We start from the raw sequence: 27,382 nt of genomic DNA on the forward strand, positions 1-27,382 counted from the left end.
ATGCCTTATTAATTGGCTGCAAAACATAATTAATCAAGTCATTAGCTGTCGGTGTGGTCTGTGCCTTCCATAAAGCTGTTCTGTCCCTGCCATAAGGTAATGCCATTTGGGCAAGATTGTCATGGGGCACCACCATAGACTGTATAAAGGGCACCACAGACAAACTCCCTTTAGGAATAATGAAGAATATTGTACAATGTGAATGGCTAAATTCATACCACATTTGCTTGTGCTTGAAAGAGGGCTTAAGACAGAGAACGGCAATGCTTGTGTAGTCCATTTATTTGTCCTCCATTTGAAATTCACAGTTTTACAATCACACACAGAATATTATACTTTTAGGGATAAGTAATTAAAAGATCACAAAAGAGCAGACAAGTGACTAAGGTCATTTGGTCCAAGTCTAAATTAAGTCCCAAGTCATTTTGTTTTGGGTAAGTGCCCAAGGTTATGCCAAGTCAAGTCAAGCTGAGTTCTTAGTTAAGGCAGGTCAAGTCTCAGGTCAAGGCTAATTAGTGATATAAATCGTTATCAGATGAATGCTAGCTAACTACACAGCTGTGAGACAACAGACTGTGGGCTAACATTAGCTAACATCAGCCCTTATAGACTCTTACTGATCTGAATGAGTCTTCAAATGACAGAAAAGCTGGATGTTGTTGTAACAGGTAACTTTACACGGACTCTTGTAATGTCAAAAATAGCAATGCTGAAGATTTAATATATTTAATATCACAACTGAAAACATGAAAGGCATTGTGTCTCAAGTCAAGTCAGGATCCTTTAACTTCCCAGTCCAAGTCAAGTCATTTATTTTCTGTCAAGTTACAAGTCATCAAAACAGTGACCTGATTCAACCCAAATCCAAATCATATTGACCGAAGTCTACATCTCTGCAAAAGAGAGCCGAGATTATACAGCTACAGCTACATTGCTGTGATGATACATTCAGCAGAGTATTAAAGCAAAAGACATTTCATGGTGAATTAGCTCTACAGTATTAGTGTAACAGAAGCCACAAGCCTACACTCACTTCACACCTCCTCCTCAACACAAATTATATACAGTGAACCTGCTACAGTTTATTTATCATACACACACACTTTAAATGACAAACACACACACACACAATGATTTTGTCTTTCCGTCATGCATCCAGAGGCACGGGACACATGGACAGACATACCAAATTGAATGCATAGAAACATATCTGTGTGAGGACAACACAGTCTCCTCTGTTCGAGTAAAAGGAAGTTGGCTTGATGTAGGACCAGTCAAAGTTCCGCAGGTTCAGTGACCTCTGACAGTACTGGTCGCTGAGTACAACCAGAGCACGCACAAAGGTATATTTGGCTGAGCAGCTGACGGCCATCACTGTACGCACGTTGTCAAAGTGCAGCAGGAAACAGGGGTCATCCTGGAGCCACACAGACACAGAATGAGACAGCATTACTTATTATTAAAAAATAAATGTAAAGAAATAGTGTAAACCTTTTTAAAATCAGAGCCACCACATATTATGTAAGGTTAAAGACAATTCATTATTTTAAATCTAGGAAAAACGTGAAAAATTATGACGTAATAATAATGTTGTTACTTCAACTGTTTCACATTTTAACTGTGGCTATCTGGAGCTATATAATTTGCCCCCTTGTGTCCTTTGCTTATCTGGTTGTTATTTAGGATCCCAAAGAGTGACAGTGATATTTCTTTTTTCGGTCCTATAACACAATACCATGGAAAATGATTACATGAATTACAATATGAAATTTTAGTTTGAGATAAATTACATTGTTTCAAAGCTTTTATCATTATAAAGGGAAAAAGTGCCACTATGATTTTAGTTTTACAGGGGATTATATTTTAATGTGCCATTCTATCTATTCTCTAGAAAACTGGAAATAATGCAAGAAAAAAAAGCTATTGTAATAAAATTGTATTAAATTTGTTTAATTTACCACATCAGGGTCCCGTCCGTCAACGAGAGTCAGGTCCTGCAGGGACCAGACCTCGGTCCTCCTGTAGCAGTCCTGTATGCAGGAGCGTTTGGTGTGCGACCTCTTGGATCCAGACTTTAGGGACGTCTTAGCTATCTGACATGTCACTATACACAACTGCACCAGTTTGTTTTTTAAAACTGCAAAAAAATGGAAAAATAATAAAATAACAATAATTATAATCAGGTTTTTTTTTTTCAAATAAATAGGCAGCACCAGACATTTCACCTGCATCAAAAGTAAACCTTGACATCTTTTAGACCTCATAGAAATTTCATACGGGGACACAGTCAGCACATTTCCTTTCTGATTCTCTCCAACCAAGATAATATTCTGTAATACCTGTAACGGGAGATTTCAATGATCATATCTAATCCCTAAAAACTGCTTTAAAATGATCAACAAGAAAGCGGTTTACCTGAGACACAGAGGAAATGTCTTCCGTGTGCCGGCTCTTCAATCTCAATAAACTCCACCAGTCTCTGTTTTGCAGGTCGGAATAAAACTCTCTGCATCTCCTCCCTCAGAAGAGACGACATCACTGGAGAGAGGAATCAGATGATGGGGAAAAGAAAAAAAGCAGTATAGCAGACAGAGAAGACAAGAGATGAGGAAATCTAAACAAGAGATCACACTGAACACTGAAACCTTGCGGTGGTGGGGTTGGAGGTGGTGATGCTTCCTCTGGTCAGACCGCGTGAAAAGTGTGTGGTTGTGTGTGAAATGAGCTCTTACTCTACCGCACATGCTCCACTATGAGGTTATGTTAATCTTTCATTAAAGTACTGCCTTGTCTGGAGGGAATTAGTAGAAAGGGAGCAATTAAAGGCCAATCTCTTCATCATCTTGCCCTTTTATTGCTTCAATTAAGATCCATTACGATGCTGATCCCATCTCAGGTTTCCTGCAAATATGGATTTCACTCTTGGATTTGTATTTACCTCAGTGAACTGTGTCTAACCCAAAGAAGAAAACACATACTTTACCCTGGTTGTATGTGGTTACATGTTTCCTCCCTACACATACAGGAGACTGTCTCTTTCTTTTGTTTCGTGGCCTTTCTGTCTCCACTCGCTCATATTTGGACGTTGATCTCTAATGTGGCAGAGTGCCCAATGTTCATCTGTGATTAAACGGTTGTTGTGTGGGAAAAGGATGTCCCAAAGCACTCTGCATGGTTTCCATTACCCTGTAATAATTCAATCTCTGGGAACAGGTACAAGTCGGGTGAAGCACTTAAATGGAGGAATTTTACAAGCACATAAAGGATGCTGTACTTCTTTAGGGACCATGGCTCCATGAGTGAATATACTAGATGCACTCATAAGCAGAACATAATATTACACTTTTTACTTTTTTTAAGTTGAAGTTTGTGAGAGGCGGGTCAAAACTGCGTTGGAGGACTTTTCCAAAACAACCCAACCCCAGAATGAAGCAGACCAAAGCTCTGATTTGATTTGTTTGCAGGAAAGAGTGTGGCTCCATTGGATTTGTCACATTTTGTGTAAACAAAGACGAGTCGTTCCTCAGCTAAGTGCTTTATTGTTGTTGTTGTTGATGGTTTTTGTGGGTGTTCACTTGAAAGGCTTTTTGCCTCTGAGATGGAAAGATGAGCGGATGGGGCAGGAAGTAGGGAGGAAAGGAAATATACAAGTGTTGAATCTCATGAATAACACATGAGGTTTATTGTACTTACTTATCATAAACTACAACCTCAGTTCATGTGTATTGAAAGGATTCTTATTTGTGCAATAATTGGATAAACCCCAAGCAAGGCACAAGAGAGTATTCTTTTTATGTTATATGTGGTGGAATACATAAGAATAAAGCCCACCATGATTATGCATTTGCAACAATATAAATGCTAAACATCAATGTGTCTGTTTGTATTTCTAAGACAATATTAATGCTGTGAAGCATTCCCATTAACTCTGGCTTTGTTGAGAAATGCAGGTGAGCAGCTATAGCTCACACTATACGTGGCAAGTATATAAACGTATAGTAATTATAATACTGTTATGTATGCCTATATGGGAGGAGTTTGGAAAGAGAGCGACATATGATTAAAGAGGATTAAGAGGAGGTGTTTAAGGTTTCAGGAGTAAAGTCAGAGGACCTGAAAGCAAGGATGAGGAGATCTGTGTAACACTGGCAGGATGGACGGAGTTAAGAAAGAAAGAAAGTAAGAAGAAGCTGCTTAAAGAGAGAGTGAAGAAGACAAGGCGATCAAGAATATAAAAAAAATATCAAGAAACAGGAAAGACATGAAGGATGCAGTGGAATAAGACAATATAACAACAGTGAGGAAAAAAAGCCAAGGAAGAAAACAGCAGATCTGCAGAGAAGGTGAATGTGAAAACAAGACCATGGTTGTTGAGATGAACTAAGGAATGAATAACACAGTTTATGCATGAAGAGCTGCTGAGCGAAAGAGAGGTGAGAAAATAATAGATAGGGCAAGGGGGGTGAATCCTAAAGAAGCAGATAAGGACTAATCCAAAGACAACTGAAAATGATGACAGAGAAAAAGAGGAAAAGCGTGAGGGCAGGCTGAGTTCACAGACAGGAAGAAGATTGGGAGGAAAAAAAAGGAGAAAAATAAATTCTACGAAGGTGCAGAGGTATAATGAGCCCATGCAGGAGGAAAGAATTAATGAGGCTGGCACTGTTTTACACTAAGCAAGCCAGAATAGAGCTCATGAAAACACTTCTGCTTAATGCACAAGCCTCAGGCTGGAATTAAAAGAAGTGCGAGAACAGGAGCGCTGATTTTATTAAACATATAGATTCTGGATTTTACAGTTTGAATTTCTTGTGATAATATCGTATTTGGAGTTTTAGGTTATCTGTACAGACTAAAAAAAACTGATATTAATTTAAACTGTCTTCCTTTTTCAAATTTTTGTCAGTTCACTTTTGCATTTGAACAGCTGTAATTTTAGCATTTTAGGTTTTGGGGTCTTTGTCATATTACACTGATTGTGTGATACATTGTATAACTAATGTATCCCATAACAGTCCCATAAACTGCTGGTTTGAATTATGATAAGAGCGTCCCAGTATACTGGTATTGGAGATAACATGATATTCAAAAATTGAAATATTTGAATCATGTTAAAAATACACATATAATAATTTTGTATAAATTGTGTTGTATTGTACTGTATTGATGGCAGATATGAGGTGATGTGCATTCATTAGTTAATCTGGTTGCTTTTTCACTATCTGTTAAGTGCTATTGTTTTTTTGTTTTTTCTGAAAAAAAAAAAGACAAAATCCACAAAAAAAACAAAGTTAAAGATGAATTTGACTGATTATTATTATTTAACATTTTCCAAAAAATATAATTGTTGTTGATTATTTTGGCGACAATAACCAAGTTGTCAAAATCTGTTGTTATAACAGCCCTATGATACCATTGTTATTGTTATTGGAAACTTATCTTTGATTGTATCATATGATGACTGTAGAAGGACAGACGTGAAGACAGTCACGTTTCATGCAGTCAGCTCAGGAAATGTATCAATTACATGACCTGTGTCCCAGTATTTCTACGTTAAAACAGGGTAGGTAGGCTAGCAATGACTCATGGTTAAGACAAGCAAAACTCAAGATCAAATTCCAGCAGTCGTTTTTCAGGATATGACACATAATGAGTCACACAGTAAGCCAGGCTTTTAAAAAATTGTCAATATTCACTGATCACTATTCCGTTTCAATATGGCAGAAACATTTAGCTTTGTCTTGGAGCAAATTTGGTTGTGAAAGTCCCAGAACAATATATCACAGTTGATACATTAAATATGAGCAAAATACTACAATAAACGACAAATACCCCCTTTCTTCACCCTGAAGCTAAAATAATTATTAACAACCTCTTTCTAGCTTTGGTGTTGTGCCTCATTATATAACTATAAAATCACTTTTTCTATTATATTCCCAAACTCCTGACAATAATGCACATATTTATTATTTTTATTATTATTATTATCCCTACAGGTAGGCCTACCTCCCTGCCGTGTCAATCCACTTCTCTGGGTACTCAGGGCGGGGTGAAGCAATGAGGTTGCAAAGGAGTTAAAAACTGTTCATACTGAATACAATGTGAGAACAATTAGAATTCAGTTTATGACGTGAGGTTTTCACATACAAGGATTTTGCCTTGGTTTAGTGGTGCATAGACAAGAATCAAAGATATAGAATAGAAAAAAATACAATAAAACTGTTAAAACTTTAAAAATATATATTCTAAAAATATGTAAAATATAACTGTTTAAAATGAAAAATCTAGGCAGGAATGTAAACAAAATGATTGAGGGGATGTGAAAAGCTTTTATCTAATGTTACCTTGTTTATGAATGTTATATTAATCAATGACATTGTTGTAAACTGTGTTCATTTTATGTTGTTATGTTGTATGTTATGTTAATAAAAGTATGTCAATAAAAATTATATAGACGTTTGGAAACATTGTGAAATAAACGTCTAATCCTTTATTATGACTCATAAAAAAAGGTTTCCAAGGTCAAAAAGAGCCATGATATTAATTTAGGGGAACCTCTACGCAGTATAGGTACAACGTCACGGTCTGTAGAGCTTCTGATTGGATGTCGATAAAAGGGGAAACCCCTCGCCATCAGGCTGGGCCATCCCTACCCTGCGCTGCAGCACCCTCCTGGCGACCGTCCATTGTCACATTCACAGACCATTCACTCATACCCAAACTGTGTTTTCCTGAAAATCATATGCCGGTATTTGCAATGCATAGTGATATGATTGTGGAAGTATTTAAACACGATGGCATTTAACATTTATTGTCAAAAAATATCTTCTATCCGTCAATCTCGCTTTAATGCAGTGCATTAATATGCAAGGCAAGAAGCAGAATCGCCACCTTGTATTTTTATTGTCTATCATATTTTTAAAAAAACGTAGATGTCACTGACGGGGGACTAATCTGTCCGGAAAAGCCACAAAAACACGCGGATTCATTTCCCCTTTGAAGATCACTCAGCGATCCCTTCAGTTTTGCTGCTACTGTACTTGCAAAATAGTGCGCCCTACTGTCTCCATTGCGCATGACTGTACGTCGTAATATGAAGTAGGCCTCCTGTTTTTCTCCCCAACCCGGAGTCCTCTTGGCCCCCACCGACTCGATGCAAGTAAGCAAAACACGGAGGCAGCTATCGATTATTCGGGAAGGTAAGGGTTTCTTTTAATGCATACCCAAGGCCAGCGGTGGTCCGATTGTTTAATAGCACGGCCGTTGTGGTCGGTAAACGGTGTTTTTTAGCGTGCGGAAGCGGTCGGACTGCAGAGGAGGCTTCGGGACTGTTTCCGCACGCTTGAGGGAGAGCAAGGCCCAGTGACCCACATTCACAGCAGCCAGTGTCTATGTGTACGAGTGGGCGAGCGTGTGCGCGCATCCCTGTCAGTGTGTGTGTACGTGTGTGCCCGGGGGAACCGTGTGTGTGTATGCGTGTGTGTACATACATCTGCCGCGAAAATGTTTCCACCATCGCCGCTTTTAGACGTTTCTCCGCGGCCCACGGTGGTGTTTTTGTCGGCTTTGACGAGGATCTTCCCCCGCGCGGATGTTTAGGCTCAGATGTCTCGCGGTGTTTGGGGACCGACGGTAACATTTTAGAGATTATTTTGTCTTCAATGTCAGTTGTTGCGTGACAGCTTGAGGCTCGGCGCCAGCTTTGCAGCGATAGAGGCTGATATTCCTCCTGTTTTGTTGCATAAACGTTACGCTTTACCTGTCGTTACTGTGTCATTCAGTGTTTGTGAGTGTAGCGGGAGGAAACAGGGTCAGTAAGAGCGTGAAATCGGAGTTAAAAGGGGCAGTTTTCGGTAGCAAGCTTAGTTAGCCTGCTAGCTCGCTATATGGGTTGCTCTCTTTCGGTTGTATAACGAACACCTGTGGCACCAAAAGGTACAATGAAAACGTTACCGTGTATATCTGATAGTTAATGCCTGTTTTGGTCGACTGTATAACACGGACCCTTTTGCTATAATCAGTATTTATTCATTGACAACGGTGTACAGTGGGCTGAATCATCCATTGAAGAAGCTCAGGCAAATAAGGCTTCACATACTGGCCACCAGGAATATAGGACTGTAGGTCAGGCCAGTGCTTCCCACCAGGGCCAGATTAACACTTTGCTGTACCCTGGGCAACAATGTTCAAGGGCCCCATCATCACGACCCCAGAATCACCATAGTCTGGCAAAAATACAGAATAAATTACAGTAATATACAGTTAATACACTCAATACATCAATAACTAACTGTCATCAAGTGCATTTTCATGTACAGATGTGCAGACGCTCATAGAACTACAAATGCACCACAATGTCCAAACAAAACATGTCAGCATCAGTATAATCTGGCAAAATCGACCCACTACATAGATAATAGGCTAATAATAATAATAATACATTTTATTTGGAAGGCGCCTTTCTTGGCACTCAAGGACACAAAAAAATAAGTAAGCAACCACTTTCAAAGCATCCAATATTTTTTTAAGAAACACCTATTCCCAGCATAAATGTATTGACTTGATAGAGGCATCACAGAGGAAGACAAGACACAAAAAAATCAAGAATCTAGAATCAAGTAGTATTTTGGTCCTCGGTGCATTTTAAACAGAATTTTTGAGCAACGGCTCCGATGGACCTTTTAAGATATAAGCGAGTATATTTATACCAGATATTTTGCTTGTGCCCACACTGCCCTGGGCCCTGTAGAGGTCGTGGGCCCCTGGGCAATTGCCCAGTTGCCCATATGGTTAATCCGGCCTTGCTTCCCACAGTACAGACACATGGGCTCTTTATTAAGATGATTTAACAAGACATCCCACTTAAAATGACTGCAATAGATAAACTAGCAGGGTGATGATGTCATCGATAGGTTTTACTGTGTACATTCTCCCTGTTCTATTTACATATTTTACACAAAGTCCTCTTAGATCACTGGGACTTGATACGATCCAAGTGGTGGTATGTTGTCTGATTGGTGTTGGGTCTGCTTGGCAAGTTTGGGGACTTCGCTGTACGTCTGTTCAGCCAGACAACAGATTAACAATTTAGTCGGTATATGTAGGCATGCATGATAATAAGTTGTTGTTTTATTGCCATTATTTCACAACCTGTAATTTATGAAACCCTGGTGGTAAGAAAAGGCTAATATGTAGTGAACAAACATGGATGATTTATGATCACCTCATGATTTATGCATGATTTATCTGACTGACATCATTGTGGTAACACAACAAAAACAGAAAACACTTTTCGAATGTTCATTTATTTTATAAAGTACTTAAAAATAAACTTCACAAACACACTTTGGTTTTCATGAAGCATTTTGCCTAAAAAATATTCAAAATAAAAGCTTTGACACGATCTGTCAAACCAGACATTGTATACAATACATAGTATACGTTTATTGGTTGATCTCAAACAAACTTTAAAGATGTATATTACCACCTACTGTATCCGAGTGTATAGACGCTGCACTTGTTAAGTAAATGGAAGCAGTTTGGCTTTGTACTATTGACCGATCATTTATCGGCTATAATTTTATTATTTATTTTATAATACATAGGCCTATGCATTCCTAATAAATTGACATACATTTTCAAGCACAAATCCCAGCATTCGGCTCGTTACGCTTTCTCAGTTGTGAGGATTTGCTGCTTTCCTTTATCTCATGTGATAGTAATATGAATATTTGTTTGTTTTAGACCATAGTTTTAGACTATTGGTGGATGTAACAATTGCTTTGAAAGTGCCGCCTTTGGCTGTGGGAAATTGCTGGTTTAAATTTTTAACTGTTTTCTGACATTTTATTGGCTTCACAATTGTGAGGGTTTTAACTTATTTTTTAACTTAATAACGATTCTGTCCATCAATGTAAACTGAATATCTTGAAGAAATTGTGAAAGGTATTTTTTTTACTGTTTTGTGGCAGTCAATATATCAAAGATTGATTGGTTAGTCCAAAAAAGGAGAAATTGACAGATTAACTGATAAAATGATTATCAGTTGCAGTGCTAATCTCTATGATTATTTTGACATTAGTTTTGGGCTGTTGGTCGGATACACTTTGTTAGGTGGTTGCAGCCCTAATTTCCTGTTTTTTACATGAAGCAACTAACATATTTACTCTCCTTGCTGGCCTACAATTTGCATGCATGTTAAAGAGTGAACAAAGGCCCCCTGGTATGTTTGTGAATGAGAGTGGGTTTTTTGTGTTGCAGGTGAGGTGTGGCTCACTCATGAAGATTCCTCAGTGCCTGGAAGAATAGGACCTAAAACAGCTGGTTTTGCCTGCAAAGAGACATTCCAGAAAGTAAGTTTAAAAATACTTAATCACCACTTTTTAATAACTGGGTCACTGGGCTCCAAAACAGTTACTGAAGTACTTATAATGTAAGCATTACAATTGATTTATTCCAGGTTTTCCTCGCTGCAGTGATGTAGGTTATTTGCACTTTAAAGACTTTGTGCTGCAATAACTGGAATTTCGAGACGTTCCAATGGTCTTACTTCATAGAATCTGTCTCATTAGTTATTTATTGGTTGTTTTAAGTAGGTTGTTTGGAAAGTCACATAGTATTAATTGGAATCAAGATACTATACATTTTTTCACTTTTTGAAGCAGGATCCAATTATATATATATATATATATATATATATATATATATATATATATATATGCATTTATGTAGGTCACACCCAATATGTTTTCTTTCTGTATAGGTCGTCATAGTGCATAAAAATGTGTTAGCTGCTGTCACAAGGAGTTCATTTTCCTCACTAGCCCTATTGCAGTAAAAACAAAAAAATACTTAAAGCTGTCCTCAAATTGACATAATGACCCTTCATGACCCTAGTTTTATGCTGTGATTTCTCCTGCAGATTTGGTTAATCACCATGTCTTTCCCGTGGTCTGTTGCCCTCTCGTGACCCCAATGACCTCAACGGCAGTTTTGACCCCAGAGTCAGCTTTGACCCCAAACCCTTCCTACAACCCCTAAGAAAAGACATTAACTGACCACGGGCATAAGCTGCATTGGGGTGAGAAACACAGACACACACACACACACACACACACACAGTATTAAAAGATTCATGACCAATCTTAATTCAGCAGTCTAATTACACACAAATATGCTCTTTTTCTGACATCTTTTTTTTATTGCATGCGAGGGTTTTCATCTTTGATGCTAAGACTCTTTTCTTAAATCAAAAGAGATTAATAATTTAATAGATAGGATATTACTGCAGTACACTGTGTGCCAAAACATTCACTCAAGTTTCTGTTTTACTGATTTGGAATATATGTAAATCATAGCTGAAACTTAAGCTAATACATTTTTTGTTTTTTTCTTGTCCATTCAGGTGGTCTTCCAAATGCCTACCTCACGCCTAAAGAGCAAATCACTGCAGCCACAGCCCTGATCAGCAGCCACCATGACATCAAGCATAGGGTATGCTACACACACACACACACTCACCTAATTTTTTAATGATAATGATAACTGGAAGGGCACTCTGAGATTGCAGACCTTAGCCAAGGCCATGCCCTATATCTAAAAATCATTTGTGGGTCCATTTAGTGATCTGGGTCCATTCTGAAATTTTATGGATTTTTCCTTGGCTAGTTTCATGAAAACTGGATGAGTAGTTTTTCCTTCTTCTTGGTGAACATAATGATAATAATTATCAAATATTGTTTTTATTATGAGATAGCATGCCCTAATAAAACTCTTAAAACTCTCTTTACTTTTTGGAATGAAATTAATTACATTTGAAAGATATTAAGTAACCACTCCAGATTTTACTCATCTGTACAAATTTAAGTATTTGTATTGACCCATATTAATTGAAATGTAGGCAAGAACCCGCCCTGTTTCACAAATGCTCTCGTAATCTTCTTGGCAAGCACAACACATTCCTTTGGGTTCTCTCTCTCTCTCTCTCTCTCTCTCTCTCTCTCTCTCTCTTTTTTTGTGTGACCCAAAAATAAACCTGCTTCTGGCATGTAGGAATCCTCTCATTAGCCAACATCCGTCATTTGCTATTATTACCAATACATATTTGCTTTCAAGTTGCCAACAAGCGTGCACACACGAAAACAAAAAGTGAGATGGGAGAAAAAGTGCAAATGTTTTTCTCTCTCCTGCAGGGATGATTGTAGCATCTTTGATGGGTTGATGGAAGAAGATGAAAAGGACAAAGCAAAACGGTAAGCTAGACATAAAGATGAACATTATAGTGATGCAGCTTATATTTATTATACAATAATACACCAATCATTTTCATAAAACATTACATGGTATTTACAAGATTTTGTCTTAAACAGACTAAATGATAAATTAAACAATATTTAAAATCCATTCAGTACATGTTTAGCTCCTGTAGAGAATATACTGTGTCAAAACTGACTTCATGGTATGTTGTAAACAGCCGCCATACTGTCTTAACTTATAACATTGTAGGGTCACATGACATAAAGGTCACACCTGCTTATGTTCAAGGTCGTTGTTTTTTTTTCTGTATGTTAAACTTGTGAATCTGCGCAAAAAACAAGACTATCTTTCAAGCATTTTAAAAACGAAACTATCACTACATGACATTTCTAATCTAATTTATTACTGTGTGATTGCAGCGTGTCCCGTAACAAATCTGAGAAGAAAAGGAGAGACCAGTTCAATGTCCTCATCAAGGAACTTGGCACGATGTTGCCTGGCAACACCAGGAAGATGGACAAGTCCACCATCCTGCAGAAAAGCATTGACTTCCTGTGCAAACACAAAGGTCAGAACACCTCTGTGTGGACACATTTTGTTCTATATTTAGTTTGTGTTTTCCGTGTTTGTTTTCTCTCATTTCTGGAGGTTATTGCACCTTTTATGAGGCATGGGTGCTGTAAAGTACACATTACTCTTTAATTAGTTTTACCTTTCGACAGTGTTGAGTTGACTTACTGTTTTATGATTAATAGGGGTGTAACATTACACGAAAGTCATAATTAGGATTCATACTGGGGCCTGAGGTAGCATTTTGCCCACTGGCAACTTTGGTAAACTATTTACATTATAAAAATAAAGAATATTTTAACATCTGTATTTCACTGAAGACTTTTCAAATAGGCAACAGGACATACTAGGCTATAAAATTGAAAAACATCTCTTTTATACAATGCAATTGGTGCATTAGGAGTAGTGTTTTAATTAGTTTCACCTTGGCTTTATGTAAAGCTTCAGAGCACCCAAACATTCATCATCCTAGTGATTGGTGCCTCTCGGTGATGCTGTCAAATGTGGCTTAGCATGTTGGATGGGCAGGTAACACTAACTTGTGAAACCAGCAGGTTTGGTGGCTTAAGAGTTAAAATATGGTTGCCATTGTTAGTCACTTATATGAGGGTATTTAAGATACAATGCAGTTGTACAGCATGATGAACATGTGACATAAAAGAATAAAAGTTCTATTACAGTAAATTTAGTGTGCTTCCTTAAAACTAGTAAACAAATAATGCTCCATCTAACTCAATTATGCTGGGATACTTTATCTACCACAACTTCGCTGTTCCTGCTTGCGCTCCCCTACAATGATGGAGCAAATTCAAAACACTTGCCTTTAGGCCTGTCACAATATTTACTATATCGACTTATCGTTCGATATATAAAAATGGACACAATAGTTTTTTTTCGTTTTCATGCGGGACTTTTTGTGCTTTTTTTGTGTTGTGTTTAAAGTAATGCTACACATGTTTGACAGGCAGCACGAATTGCAGAAAAAAACCCTATATTTCCCAAGCAGCCATTCCAGCTGTTTATGTTATTTTAATAATAAAATAATATATAATACATCATTTTTATCTCATTGCAATGTTTTGTAAACAGAGCCTGAACGTCTATTTTATTTGTTTAGGTTGTAGTTTATTTATTAATGTTTTATTTATCTAGGATATTTTAATATTTCTTTTCCACATTTCAATTCCAATGTTTAATATTCTATTGTTATATTATTATATAATTATATATATATTGTTCTTTATTGTGATAGTTTCTCAGAATATATCTCGGCCTAAAAATGTGTTATCGTGACAGGCCTACTTGCCTTGTCTTACACACAACTCTCTCTCCATTTCTGTTGTAAGTTGCACGCCAATCGGCTTATTGTGCTCACCTCAGCACAAGTTGCTAACAGTATACAGCTGAAAGTTTCTTTGCTGAACTTGTAGTTGTGAACTCTGGTTTTGCAATACGTGCACCAATCTACACACGGTTTATTCTGCATCTGGCTACGTTACAGCTCTAACGATCATAATTAAGCCATACTTCTTCTCTGGTTTCCCCTCACAATCTGAGTTGATCACTATTTGTATACTGTGGTTCTCTTTTGCTGAAATGTTTAATTACGGTGCTGTTCCTGTTGTTTTTAGACCTTGCTCTTATCATTGCCGTGCATGATAAATAACCGTGCTGCCACTTCACTGGTGCACTGTGTTATCTGTTGTTCTGTTTAACTGCCTTGTTTTCAGTCTGAGCCTTGTACTATCAATACATTTTTTGACCATGTTGTTCTGCATTATTGCACTCTTTCTTTTTTTGTTTGTCCCACATGCTGTGTCCCATTGCCTCATCGTGTTTTCCTTACTTGACTTTTTCCTCTCCTAAAAAATTCCATTTGCTTTGTGTTTCCTCCTCCAGAGATCGCAGCCCAGTCGGAGTCGAGTGAGATCAGGCAGGACTGGAAGCCTCCATTTCTTAGCAATGAAGAGTTCACCCAGCTCATGCTGGAGGTCAGAAATATCACATTTTGTACTGTAATACTGTTTATTAGGTGTGATGTCTAGTGTTATTTCACTCTTGTGTTAGGCATGTCATGACCAGGGTCAAGATCAATTGTGATTCACCTCAACAAATTAAACTGGATTAGAATTCTATTTCAAAGAGTAAAAAAACTGTTGTATTATTTCAACAGATTTTACTCGTTGTTTATTTTACTGATAACAAAAGACATATTGATGACAACCTTTACTTCCACTGCAGACTGACATTTAGAGTTGTTCTCTTTATCTTGTCTTGCATTATCAGGCTCTGGATGGGTTCTTTATAGCAATAATGACTGACGGGAACATCCTCTACGTCTCTGAGAGTGTCACCTCACTACTAGAACACTTACCGGTGAGTAACACTGCTTCTTTCTTTGGCCTGGTTTGTGTTAATCATTCACTGTTTTGTAAAACAAGCTTTAACTGGAATTTTCTGTTTGGTTCAGATTTAACATGTTAGGATGACGTGTGTGCGTGTTTTTCTGTGTGTTCCTCAGACGGACCTGGTGGACCAGAACCTGTTAAACTTCCTGCCAATTGGGGAACACTCTGATGTGTACAAGAGCCTGTCCACGCACCCCACCGACCACGAGAACCTTAGCTCCGATTACCTGAAGAGTCAGTAACACCCCAAGTCATATTACACCATGATTGCTGCTTATTTCATGATTATCCAATAATACTGAACTGTATTGTGTCAGGATTCCTTCGGTAGATGGAATTTCTTAAACACTTTAATGTGGTATTTTTAAGCTTTGAGTAAAGTGCATTAAACTGTGAAATTTAGGTTTTATGGGATGCCAGGTCTTTGTTTGCCAAGTTATTTGTCACCTTTCTTCAGAATACTGTCACAAAACATAATTTCGGTTGTTTATACACAATAACAGAGTATGAATAATGAGTATATTGTATACACTGTATGTCATTTATAGAAATATATCATTTACTACAACAGTACGGTTAAAATAGCACCTTAAAATTATTCAGCACTAAAAAGTGCTTGAATTTGACTCTTAAAAGATGAGGGAACCCTGTTGTGTGGTTGCTAGTCAAACATCATTACGTTTCATATTTACTTCTTTGCGTCACAATGCTGAGCTTGTGGCTGTTACCTAATTTTTAAGAAAAGTAAATGTGTGTTTGGGCCTTAATACCAAAGAAAACAGGTCAGAAACAAAATAAGAGGAACTAAAAACCTGTGTCCTCCCCACTGGATGTAATACAACTAATTTAATATATTTCTAACCTAAAAAAATACAGATAATGTTAAGTTCCATACCTCTGAGCCATAGCCCTGAGCCATCTTCTCAGACAGGAATAAGTGAACAAAGAGCCACAGGTTAATCTTAGTGCAGCCACACACAAAAATCTGAAAATCCTGGGTTATTTTGTTATCCTTCCAGCCCCATAAAACAGTTTAAACACATGAATAATGTGTTTACTGGATGTTAAGAACGATTTCTTTAACTTAACATTGACCTTGTACTGTTCTGTCTCCAGCTAAGAACCACTTGGAGTTCAGCTGCCATATGCTGCGAGGGGCCATTGACCCCAAAGAACCGCCTGTCTATGAATATGTAAAGTTCATCGGCAACTTCAAGTCACTCAACAATGGTATGTCACTTTGATATGTATTTTTTTATTGTCATTTAAAAAATATTGCATGTAAGAAATTTTAAAACAGCTAAATGGCATTAAAGTAAGGCAAACATCAGCTAAAAGTTAAAACATTTATTTCTTTCAATTTTGCAGAACAAGTTTATGTTCACAAGAAAAAGCAGCCGTACAAAGTCACATAAAACTCTATCTAAAGCTCTTTTTCAGTGGATATTCAACCCTTGATTGCCACTGAAAAGGTTGTTTACTTTGCTTTGTGTTATACAGTTCCCAATGTGACGAGGAATGGTCTCGCGGGGGTTTTACAGCGGTCACTACAACCTGCGTTCGATGACCAGGTGTGCTTTGTAGCCACTGTTCGGCTGGCCAAACCTCAATTCATCAAGGTAGACTCAGACACACACACACGCGCATAAAAATAACATGTCACCAAGTGATTAATTAATATTATATCTAATACATCTTCTCTCTTCTGTTATTTTCATATTCACAGGAGATGTGTACAGTGGAGGAGCCCAATGAAGAATTCACCTCGCGGCACAGTCTAGAATGGAAGTTCCTCTTCTTAGATCACAGGTAAACACATAAACACACACATTTAATTGTGCATTGCTACATAAGCTACAAGTGTACTCAGTCAGAAGGGCTAGTTTCAACTTCTTTCATCCTTCACACAACTATTTTGTCACTTTTCATGTGAACGACAAGTGCAGTACCACTACAAGTGATTAAAGAAAATGTGCACTGTTATCACCACATTTAAACAATGTCGCAAGATGCCCCCCCCTCCTTGAGTGTGTTTAACCACATGAATAACCTCTCAATGTTCAGGTTTTCGGAGTATCCTGTGTATGTGTTTGAGCATGTAAACCACCATAACCGTGTTTTCAGAAAACACTGTAACCAGGTTACTGAGCACCATTGACTATCTGCACAGCTTCAGCCACCAACATAAACAGAAATACAAACAACAGGGTTTAATTTAAACAGAGTTTTGTCTTTCGGTGATGGTAATGACAGAGGCTACATATCTTCATCTACAGCTCCCCTGTCCTTACGTAGTCTCCAATTGCAGGTTTTGTTTTTGTAAACATCAAAACGCCTGAGTGAATAGAATGCAGTAATCAGTAACCGGGTTACTAGTAATTAATGTGTACAGGGAATATGTATAGCCCGATTTTATCTGTGATTATGTAAATATCATTTCCCAAATGTGATTATAATTTGGTTATTCATGTCTATGTTAATTCACTCTGTGACGGCCAGCTTTTCATTACACTCTCCAGTGTGGACACTTTAATTTTCCAACCTGGCTGAACAACATGTATGAACTAGTTTTCTCCATTTGCATTTGCATTAACATAATACTAATTTCTTTAAAACCACCAAGGTCACTTTAACCTTTGACCCTCTGTTTTTTGTGTCAGTTTCATTGATAAGGATCCCATTTCTCTTCTTCAGAGCTCCACCAATCATAGGCTACCTGCCTTTCGAGGTTCTGGGAACATCAGGGTACGACTATTACCATGTGGACGACCTGGAGACACTAGCCAAGTGTCATGAACACTGTGAGGGCTCATACTTGCACACTGTCAGTTAAGAGTTTTGGTAAAAGCCTTTCTCTGTTTGTTTCCAACAACTCTGCTCTTGTCTCTCTCCTGTTCAGTGATGCAGTACGGTAAAGGGAAGTCTTGTTACTATCGTTTCCTGACTAAAGGTCAACAGTGGATCTGGCTTCAGACACACTACTACATCACCTATCACCAGTGGAACTCTCGGCCTGAGTTTATTGTCTGTACACACACAGTAGTCAGGTACTGTAGCTTCCCTGTACCGTTTTTACTGATGTTACAATTATCAGAGATTCTTTTTTGTTCTGATCATTATACAAGAGTCTTTGATCATAAACAGCTCCTCATATGCACTTCTGTGATGTATTGACTAGTGAGAAAGCATTTTTAAATGTTCTTCACCTCTCTCATGCACACCACCTTCTTGGTTCTTCACTGGTTTTGTCTCTAAAATGCCCTTTTTTTGTCTGAAATGCAGCTATGCAGAGGTGAGGGCAGAGCAGCGCAGAGAGCTGGGAATTGAGGAGTCCAATCCAGAAGTTACTGCGAACAAGGTGAGAAATGAGATCTATAAATCGTCTACACACCTGTTTTCATCAATGCACGAGCCCAAAAAAAATGTATCACTAAATATCAAGTATGGAGGTTATTCTGGTTGAAACTTTGTCTAAGCCTGAGTAACAACATTACACTAACAGTACTGTAAATGAACTTTTATGATATGATTGACTGAAATGATTTCATGACAATGTATTAAACATACAATATAATATATTAAGCCTTATTAAGAGGCATACTATTATTAATAAATATGTGGAAAAGCTCACAAAACATGTTTCTAATATAAACTGTCTCATGCTTCAGGTAGCCCAAAGCCTTTTTTGTTAAATTTGTTATCTATTAACTTCTGTCAGTGAGTAGCTACTTCCCATTTATATTTCTCAGGCTACACTGTTTACAAATCTCTGACAAATTGACTGTTGTTCTCTAATATTATCTTAACCCCAGTTAGTTCAGTGATAACATCAAGATAAGAACAACAGATGTATCATATATCAAACTTTGGATGGAATTCACAAACAGATAAAACACAAGGATAATAGTTTTTGATCTCACATTAATTCAGTTATATTTGTTAATGTATTAGCCTCTTTGACTGTCCCTCTAATAGATGTTAATTAGTAAACATTGGTAGGATATTAGGCTAAAAGACATGTATGATCCCTCACTTACTTGCAAGCCCTCTCTTTTTCGCCTGTATGCAGTCTTTTCAGAGTTTTTTTTTTTTTTGAAAGGATTGGCTGTCAAATGTATTTTTTTCCTCTGTTCATCTGTTTTTAGAGTCAGGACTCTGGCTCAGAGTCGCAGCTGAATACATCCAGCCTCAAGGAAGCTCTGGAGCGATTTGACCGCAGCCGAACTCCCTCAACCTCCTCACGGAGTTCTCGCAAGTCCTCATCACATGTCTCTGACAACACTTGCACTTGTAAGGACACACACACACACACACACACACACACACACACACACACACACACACACACGCATACATACACACACACACACACACACACACACACACACAAAGAGTTGCATGTACATATATAATGTTGATCACTTATAGCATGACTTCATATGACACAGTGACACATCAGTGGGGTGGGGCGCCCTGCTGTAAGGTGATACGATATGGTCAGCAGGGACTGTATGACTCTTCCTCATTAATGATTAATGATTTTGTCTCTGCAGCAACAGCCTCCAAGCTACACATGGACACGGCCACACCTCCTCGACAGTCCCTGGCCTCAACCATGGAGATGACATCACAACGTCGCTCATCCATCAGCAGCCAGGTAAGACTCGATCGACCAAAACACCAAGCAGGCTAGGAATTCTTGTTTTGACAGATACTGATTTTTGTGACCTGAGTAACAAAAAGTGAGATTGAATTTTATTCACTCAATGCTGTTATAACGGTTAAAAAATTTCAATATAACAAATTCACAACCTCAGTTTTTGTAATTGTCTTAATTTTCTATATATTTGCAGTCTATGAGCTCTCAGACAACAAACCAGAGTGTAACTCCAGGTATGATCACGCAGCAGCAGCAACAGCAGCAGCAACAGCAACAACAACAACAGCAACAACAGCAACAACAACAACAGCAACAACAACAGCAACAACAACAACAACAGCAACAACAACAGCAACAACAACAGCAACAGCAGCAACAACAACAACAACAACAACAGCCACAGCAGCTACAGACAAACGTACAGGTGAGAATGGTGGCACTACACCATTTGTCATTGCAACACATTCTAACATGCTTTGGAGTAGAGAATAAATAATGTATCAATCCATTACTCAATTGATTGACAGTAGATTCATTGATTGATAGATAGATTAACAGGCAAATAGAAGAAGGATTGCAAAGCTAAACCTCCAGAAATCTTGCAATTCTCAAAGCATCTGTAAAGGATGAAATGCACCCCTAACTGTGCTGCCAAGCACACTGTGTCAGTTCTCCTCTGCTCTTTGCATGTATTTATATTGAGTATACGCACACATTTGCTTCAGAATTTGCACTATTCAAATGCATGTGTACCTCCAACAGCATTGACAGACTTAGTCTGACAGATTTTAAATCCCAATTACAGTTTCTCTCTCTCACTTTGAATGCCGCTGCACCTCGTCGGTCAGGACCTGTATTTGCAGTTTGAACATTTAATTTTTCCTTTTCTCTCTGCCATTGTTCTGCCTTCGCAGATAAGACATAAAAAAGACAATTGAAGATAGACCAAAATGTTAAATCAGTGAATAGAGAAAATAATCGTTAGACTTATCGATAATGAAATAATCCTTTATTGCACCCCCACACTGTTGACTTTGTGATACATTCATAATTAACATTAGAGCATAATTTGCTGCTAACTGCACATACACATAGGCAGTGACCTGTTCTTTTTCTCTTCGCTCGCAGCCGGTGATGGAGTTCTCAGCGCAGGTGAATGCCATGCAGCATCTAAAGGAGCAGCTGGAACAGAGGACAAGACTGATCCAAGCCAACATCCAGCGGCAGCAGGACGAGCTGAGACACATCCAAGACCAGCTGCAGAGAGTCCAGGGTCAGGGCATACAGGTACGATATACACACGATGGCTGTCTGTATTTTAACATTTAAAATTGCAATAGCATTTTCATAAAAATGTGCATTACATTTAGGTAATAAAAATTGCTCATTGTATATTCAGTAAAATTTGATAGTTTGTTTTAACAACATTTTTTTGCTGTGCTGTAACCTTTTTCAGCAAAAGGAAATGAATAACACTCAAACAAAGAAACCCTTTTCAGTTTACTTTGAAAAGTAATTTCAGCAGCAATCACGTTTCTCCCCATGATGTTTTCCAAATTTGGAAAGATGCCTATTTTTTTAAAAGGATCTGTAGGTGCGTTGTGCTTTATCTTTTCCCACTGTGTTCTACCTGACAGTGCTGACCTAGATCCCAACAAGAATCATGCATTATGTATTATTTTTGTTCTATTCAGAGGAAACAGCAATTTCACTACTCAAATGTGTACCCTGCAAAGATAATTTACTCTCATTAAATCTATTCTGTTATGAAAATAACCACATGTTTAGATGATGCTAATACATGTGCAAAATAAGCAGTATATGTAAATCTCAACACACACAGACCACCGCGGCCTCACATTCAGTGTTTCCATCCCGACAGATGTTGCTGCAGCAGCAGGGTGGAGCAATGAACGTCCAGCTCCCGCAGGTGGGGTCGGTCCAACAAACAACTTCTTTGACCAATCAGGTCCAGCAAACAACAATTAACCCCGTCCATTCAGGAACTCAGCAGCTCACCATCCAGCAGCAGGCGCCACAGCCCCAGCAGAACCTACAGCAGCAGCAGCAGCAGCAGACCAACGTCCTCACACAGGTACGACATAAACATATCAGGCAATTTAATCTCCAATAAACTGGTGTCAACTGTAACTTTTAAAGGAAACAAATGTACTCAATAATTAGGGTCTTGTGAGAACATGAAGATTGTGTAAACTTTTGACACTTTTTCATTTATGTGGTGAATTTCACGACCCAAACACAGCACTGTTCTGTGATGGTGTAATGTTTACATGTCATTCAGTAGATAGGAAGAGCCACAGGGCCTGATGTTAATGTTCAGTCATGTGAAAAGCATGTGATGCTTCAAAGGAAACTCTGTGACAGTGGAGGACTGTGGAGTAACACACAAACCATCATATTTACCTTGGTCATGGTCACCCTACATTCTCTACTATTGAGTAATGTTGATCTATGTAATCTTGTTATGCAATAATAAAGTGTATTTAAGTAAATTCAGCCAGTGCAACAAAGGCAATACATTCCATTTAACTTTGTTTATTATGTTGATGTTGATAAAAAAACATGCTAGCCATGCTTTTTTTAGTCTACATATAAACAAACATAATGTCAAATATACAATTCTGCAATGTCATTAAGCATGCACTTTCATCCAAAGCAAAGTACATTTGAACACGTAATAATAATTAAAACATTTAAACAGTTTCAATGCTGGGGTTCCTTTATATCCTTATATTTTTTTATATATAATAATGTAAAGCAGGCATCCTGTAACTCAATTTCAATTTATTTTCTATATTTATGGCTTTATGATCCATTTAATTTATTTTAGGCATACATACCCTAAATGAAGAAACGTAATGGAAATCTGGAAAATAAAGAAGCAAAATGAACAAAAAAAAAAAAACCCTTATCAGTTAACTCTGTTTTAAAATGAATTTATATCATGTCTCTCTCTCCTTTCTTCCCCACCTCACCACTCTCCAGCCCCAGCGCCAGCCCCAGCAACCTCAACAGACTCAGCAGCAGACCCAGGGCTCAGTATCTGCTCCACTATACAACACCATGATGATTTCACAGCCAGGGCAGCCCAACGTGCTGCAGATCAGTACCAGCCTGCCGCAGACCAACACACAGCAAGGCACCGCAGTGGCCACCTTCACGCAGGATCGTCAGATCCGGTAGGAAGACAACAACAAGCCCTGATACTAAACCAAAGTCTCTCTAGTATATGTATCTAAGCATTTGTATTTCATTTTAAATATTTGTAAAAATGACAAATAAACCTTGAAACAATATAAATTACTGCTACTTAATAGCTTGAATTCCCATCTGAAACTGAGCGGTATGAAGATTTGAATTGTAGAGATCTAGAGTAATTCATGGCTACTCTCATTTATTTTTCTTCCTGTTTCCTCCATTTCACTCTCCAGGTTCCCAGCAGGGCAGCAGCTGGTGACCAAGCTTGTGACGGCTCCAATGGCATGTGGAGCAGTCATGGTGCCCACCTCCATGTTCATGGGACAGGTGGTCACCGCGTACAACCCCTTTGGTGGGCAACAGGTATGGACAAAGCCGCATGATTCATCGAGCAAATAGAGAAAATGTATCGAAGACCAGAAAAAAGCGCCACTCTCCATCCAAGCAACCATGTGTGAGACACATAACCACCCAGCTGCTCAGTGCTGACAGAGAGTGGTTATAGTGTGAAAGTGTTGAATAAAATAAAATTATGGCACTGGTGAGGAATATTAGTTCCTCACCAATATTAAAATTTAATATTAGGTTAGTTAAATAAGTTTTTCAATATATACTCCATTCCTTTTCATTCGTTTCTTCAGTGGATGTCAGAGCTGCAAATATTCCAAACAAAAATGTATTTCTTATATGATTCACTGATATGTCTACATCCCTTTGTTGTTCTTCGTTAACTTCTGTGTTTGTTCAGCAGGGAGGCCAAACCCAGACCCTAACTCTGCAACCAGCCCAACCGCAACAAGGTCAGCCCGACGGCCAGAACCAGACGACTGTAGTGGCTCAGGGTGGCCAGCAGGGGCAGCAGCAACAACAACAATTCCTACAGGTATTAGTGGAGGGCAGCAAATACAGTTGATTTCAGTAGACATATCAAGTTATTTATGTTTTGTTTTGGTAACAACTGTTCAAAAACGTAAATGTAAAAACAATAATAACCTTAAATAGGGCTATATCTCACGTATGTTTTTCATACAGAATACAATGTTCTTGTCGCTGATCTTCCTGTTGAAAAAGTGTAATACCCCTTCATGACCGACATTTTTAATCCCTTTTATTTGTAAACAATCCACATTCACATGACATTCGTTGCCCTCATGCCAGAGTTGTGTCCAGACAGTGGCTTCGTCTCTGGATCTGTCAGCTACTGTTGTCCTCTGTTGTACTGCAAATAACCAACAAAACTTTTAGCCAGCACAAAATTTTTCATCCACAGCAGATAAACATCAGCCTCTGCCATTGGTGAATGTCATCTTATTTGCAGATAGGCTGAAGGCAAGGCGAATATCGGCCGATACTGCTGCTCCGCAGATGGATCAGTGTATCCCTAATGATTTTATGTATTGATTTTGAGGAGAAAAGAGGAATCACTTTCTAATGTTCTTTCACTGTTTTCCCTCAGGGCCCACGTCTTCTCCACGGTAATCAGTCTACCCAGCTGATTCTGCAGGCAGCTTTCCCACTCCAACAACAGGGCACCTTCACGCAGGCAACACACCAACAGCAACCGCAGCAACAACAACAACAACAACAACAACAGCAGCAGCAGCAGCAACGACAACAACAATCTCACCACCAGAGGCACCAGCAGCAGCTGAAACCACAGCCCCAGAAACAGCAGAAATCTTCGTCATCGCACAGGACTGACAGTGTCAGCAGCCAACCGCAGTAAAATCTGGAGCGCTCAGTTTGAAAAACCTGGGGAAGTGAAACTCTTAAGGGATTGCTGCATACATTTGTTTTGGTTGTGCGGCTGTCACAAACTTCCTTTTTCCCCAAAATCGTTGCTCTCCCTCCCTCCAAGAAGAAGAAAGAAATTAATCATAGGAAAACAAGCGAGTCCTCCAGGAACTCACCAAGGATATTCACCATGGAGAATTAATGGATTAAAATCCGGATCTGTGAGGGAGCTCCAGTCTCTGTGGAAATCAGACAAAAACACCTTTTTTGAAGGTGTGACAAAGTGGACTGACCTTGTACAGATTTACTGTATGATAAAAAAACAACAACTTGTAAATATCCAATATAGCCTAACAGAAACAGAAATGTAGTATTTTATATGATTGCATGGAAAGAATAACTGTGTAAGCTTTTATTAGTCGCTTTTGAAAAATGAATTTTTACTTTGTTCAAGTGTTTTCTGGTCAAAGATGGAGCAACAACGTGCTCTCTCAGTCTTCTCCCCCCTCCCTCTTCTCTCTCTAAAAAAAAACAAACAGTCCAGATCAAGGCTTTAAAGTTGTGTCACTTTGGTTGGGCTTGGGTTTTCTTGTGGAAGTTGTGTTTTTAAACACTGTCTCTGAGACAAAAATGGCTCTTTTTAACTTTGTAAGTACAAATTATGTTTGGCAAGAAACTAGATCACAGTTTAACTGAATTCTTTGCAGAATGATCACTGTACGTATAACGGGTTTAGTGATTCCAAGTGCCAATAACATAGTCAATTGTGCTTGTTTGGTTTTTTTATTTCAAGCAGACTATTCAAAGGCATATATATATTTTCCAACAAGATACTACCCCTAATAAAGTTAATGCGTGTGTATATAGTAGGGATTATTTTTTAACAGTCAGAGAGCCCTATAAGTAACAAACAGTATATCCTCAACCTCCTGAAACTTTAGCACTTGATGTGGTTGTGTACAGTAAATCACTGTCGAGACCTAGTTGTTTGTAATCCGTGGTGTGATTCTGTGAGCTAGTGTGTGTTTTTGGGAATACAATCTTTGTGTGCATGAGTGGGCATGAGCGTGTCTGTGGTTGGTCTGTGTGTGTGTGTGTGTGTGTGTGTGTGTGTGTGTGTGTGTGTGTGGTTGTATGTATGTGTGCTTGTTGCCCTTGTGTCTTACAATAATTGACTTAGTAAGGGTTTGAAGTTGCTGGATGGTACTTGTATTCTCAGGAAAGTGGAAAGTTTTTTGCTTCTGCCTCAGTCTGGAACCAGACCAGGAAGGATTAGACAGTGAGGCTGCAAAGACCAGAGGAAAAAGTGTCAGTGTGGAGTGTTTGATGGCGACTGAATCAAACTTGACCCCGATTAAGAGTCTTCCTTGTTATTTCCTTATCAAAATAGTATTTAAGGACAAGCCCCCAAAGGCAGTAAAAGAAATATGCTGTTATTAGGATCGGATGGAGTAGAAATGTAGAAAACACATTTCCTGCTGTCCACCCAGATTTAAGGTTGTCAAAAGTATTAATACTTTGATATTTTTTTGATACCACATGTTTAAAGCAGCGTCATGTAGAATTAGTTCTTTTTTAGTTTAGTGGCCCTACAGAGATTCTTTTCTACACTGCTTCTACTACAGCTGTACCTTGTATTTATGCTTAAAAAAGAGCCAGTGCAACAATACAAGACATAGCAAGCCAGCTAATATTACTCCAGACAGCATGAAGGCCAACTCATTGTTTGTCTGTAGCCTTTTTATTTCTCAAAGCTTTCGCCAATGTCTGAAAGCCAATCTGAGATTTACTCTTGTCCGCTAGCTTTACTTAAGCAACAAGTAAAGGTTTCTGTCAGTCAGGAAACTAACTAACTAAAAAAAAAAAAAAAAACAGGCATTCGGGATGCAATGACAGTCACCATTATTCCTATTACAAGAGAGTGCAGCAACAAAATTCATTATGCATTCAATACTATTGAAAGTTCTTGAGATGTAAAAAAAGAAACAGATCTACAATTAGATTTTTAACCGAAGGCTGCACAGTTAAACAACAGGAAAGAAATTCAACCTGCACAAGCACTGTGGGCAGGTTCTGAATTTTATATTTTTGGGCCTAGGATTTTTTTGTTGTGGTATCAAAATAGGTATCAAGTAGTTTTATATTAGTGTTGTATCAAAGTTAAAGATTTTGATATTGTGACAATCTTTATTTACCAGATTGAAATAGAATGACTGTTGTACCAACAAACTTTCATTTTGACTCATGGTCTTCTGTATCCTCAGTGTTTCATCCTCCTGTCTCTTCCTAGGCCTCAGAAACTCTCATGCAGTTCAGTTCACTCGTCCCTCAAACAGTTCTCAAACAGCAGTTAAAACCAGGGCTAGACCCAAATCCATCCATCCAAAACTGGTGGAAACAGGTTCAGCCCCTCTCGTACAGTTGTAAGCCATATCAAACAGAAAAGCCTTGGACTGGAGGAAGCATAATGGTTGGCAAAGGAGCATTTAGAATGTGTTGTTTTGTCTCAGAGTGTAGTTAAGGCTGTGTGTGCGTG

General features: G+C 38.4%; 2 protein-coding genes across 6 annotated transcripts; one reads left to right on the top strand and one right to left on the bottom strand.

The window, feature by feature from the left end:
- Nucleotides 1-385: 385 nt before the first annotated feature.
- Nucleotides 386-7,613, bottom strand: exoc1l (exocyst complex component 1 like). Of its 3 annotated transcripts, none has more exons than XM_059338658.1 (4): nucleotides 7,491-7,613; nucleotides 2,416-2,538; nucleotides 1,959-2,137; nucleotides 386-1,417 (listed from the first exon to the last, which is right to left on the bottom strand). In XM_059338658.1, the coding sequence occupies exons 2-4, from the start codon at nucleotides 2,534-2,536 to the stop codon at nucleotides 1,148-1,150; spliced, it is 570 nt and encodes a 189-aa protein (XP_059194641.1). In that variant the 5' UTR covers nucleotides 2,537-2,538; nucleotides 7,491-7,613; the 3' UTR covers nucleotides 386-1,147. The 3 variants fall into 3 exon arrangements, with proteins under 3 accessions (XP_059194641.1, XP_059194650.1, XP_059194633.1); XM_059338667.1 differs by lacking the exon at nucleotides 7,491-7,613 and adding an exon at nucleotides 7,224-7,326; XM_059338650.1 differs by lacking the exon at nucleotides 7,491-7,613 and adding an exon at nucleotides 3,186-3,381.
- On the top strand, nucleotides 7,079-27,314 carry clockb (clock circadian regulator b). Of its 3 annotated transcripts, none has more exons than XM_059338621.1 (24): nucleotides 7,079-7,199; nucleotides 10,261-10,352; nucleotides 10,922-11,080; nucleotides 11,405-11,493; nucleotides 12,192-12,251; nucleotides 12,675-12,823; nucleotides 14,725-14,816; nucleotides 15,112-15,201; nucleotides 15,347-15,467; nucleotides 16,350-16,463; nucleotides 16,734-16,852; nucleotides 16,960-17,042; nucleotides 17,928-18,034; nucleotides 18,133-18,280; nucleotides 18,516-18,591; nucleotides 19,379-19,523; nucleotides 19,787-19,890; nucleotides 20,087-20,317; nucleotides 21,022-21,180; nucleotides 21,776-21,988; nucleotides 22,900-23,093; nucleotides 23,346-23,475; nucleotides 23,861-23,995; nucleotides 24,569-27,314. In XM_059338621.1, the coding sequence occupies exons 4-24, from the start codon at nucleotides 11,477-11,479 to the stop codon at nucleotides 24,836-24,838; spliced, it is 2,757 nt and encodes a 918-aa protein (XP_059194604.1). In that variant the 5' UTR covers nucleotides 7,079-7,199; nucleotides 10,261-10,352; nucleotides 10,922-11,080; nucleotides 11,405-11,476; the 3' UTR covers nucleotides 24,839-27,314. The 3 variants fall into 3 exon arrangements, with proteins under 3 accessions (XP_059194604.1, XP_059194619.1, XP_059194612.1); XM_059338636.1 differs by having other exon boundaries at nucleotides 23,864-23,995; XM_059338629.1 differs by lacking the exon at nucleotides 7,079-7,199 and adding an exon at nucleotides 7,447-7,632.
- The last annotated feature ends 68 nt before the right edge of the window (nucleotides 27,315-27,382 follow it).

The sequence above is a fragment of the Centropristis striata genome, chromosome 1 (genome assembly GCF_030273125.1).
Source record: "Centropristis striata isolate RG_2023a ecotype Rhode Island chromosome 1, C.striata_1.0, whole genome shotgun sequence".
NCBI classification, from domain to species: Eukaryota; Metazoa; Chordata; class Actinopteri; order Perciformes; family Serranidae; genus Centropristis; species Centropristis striata.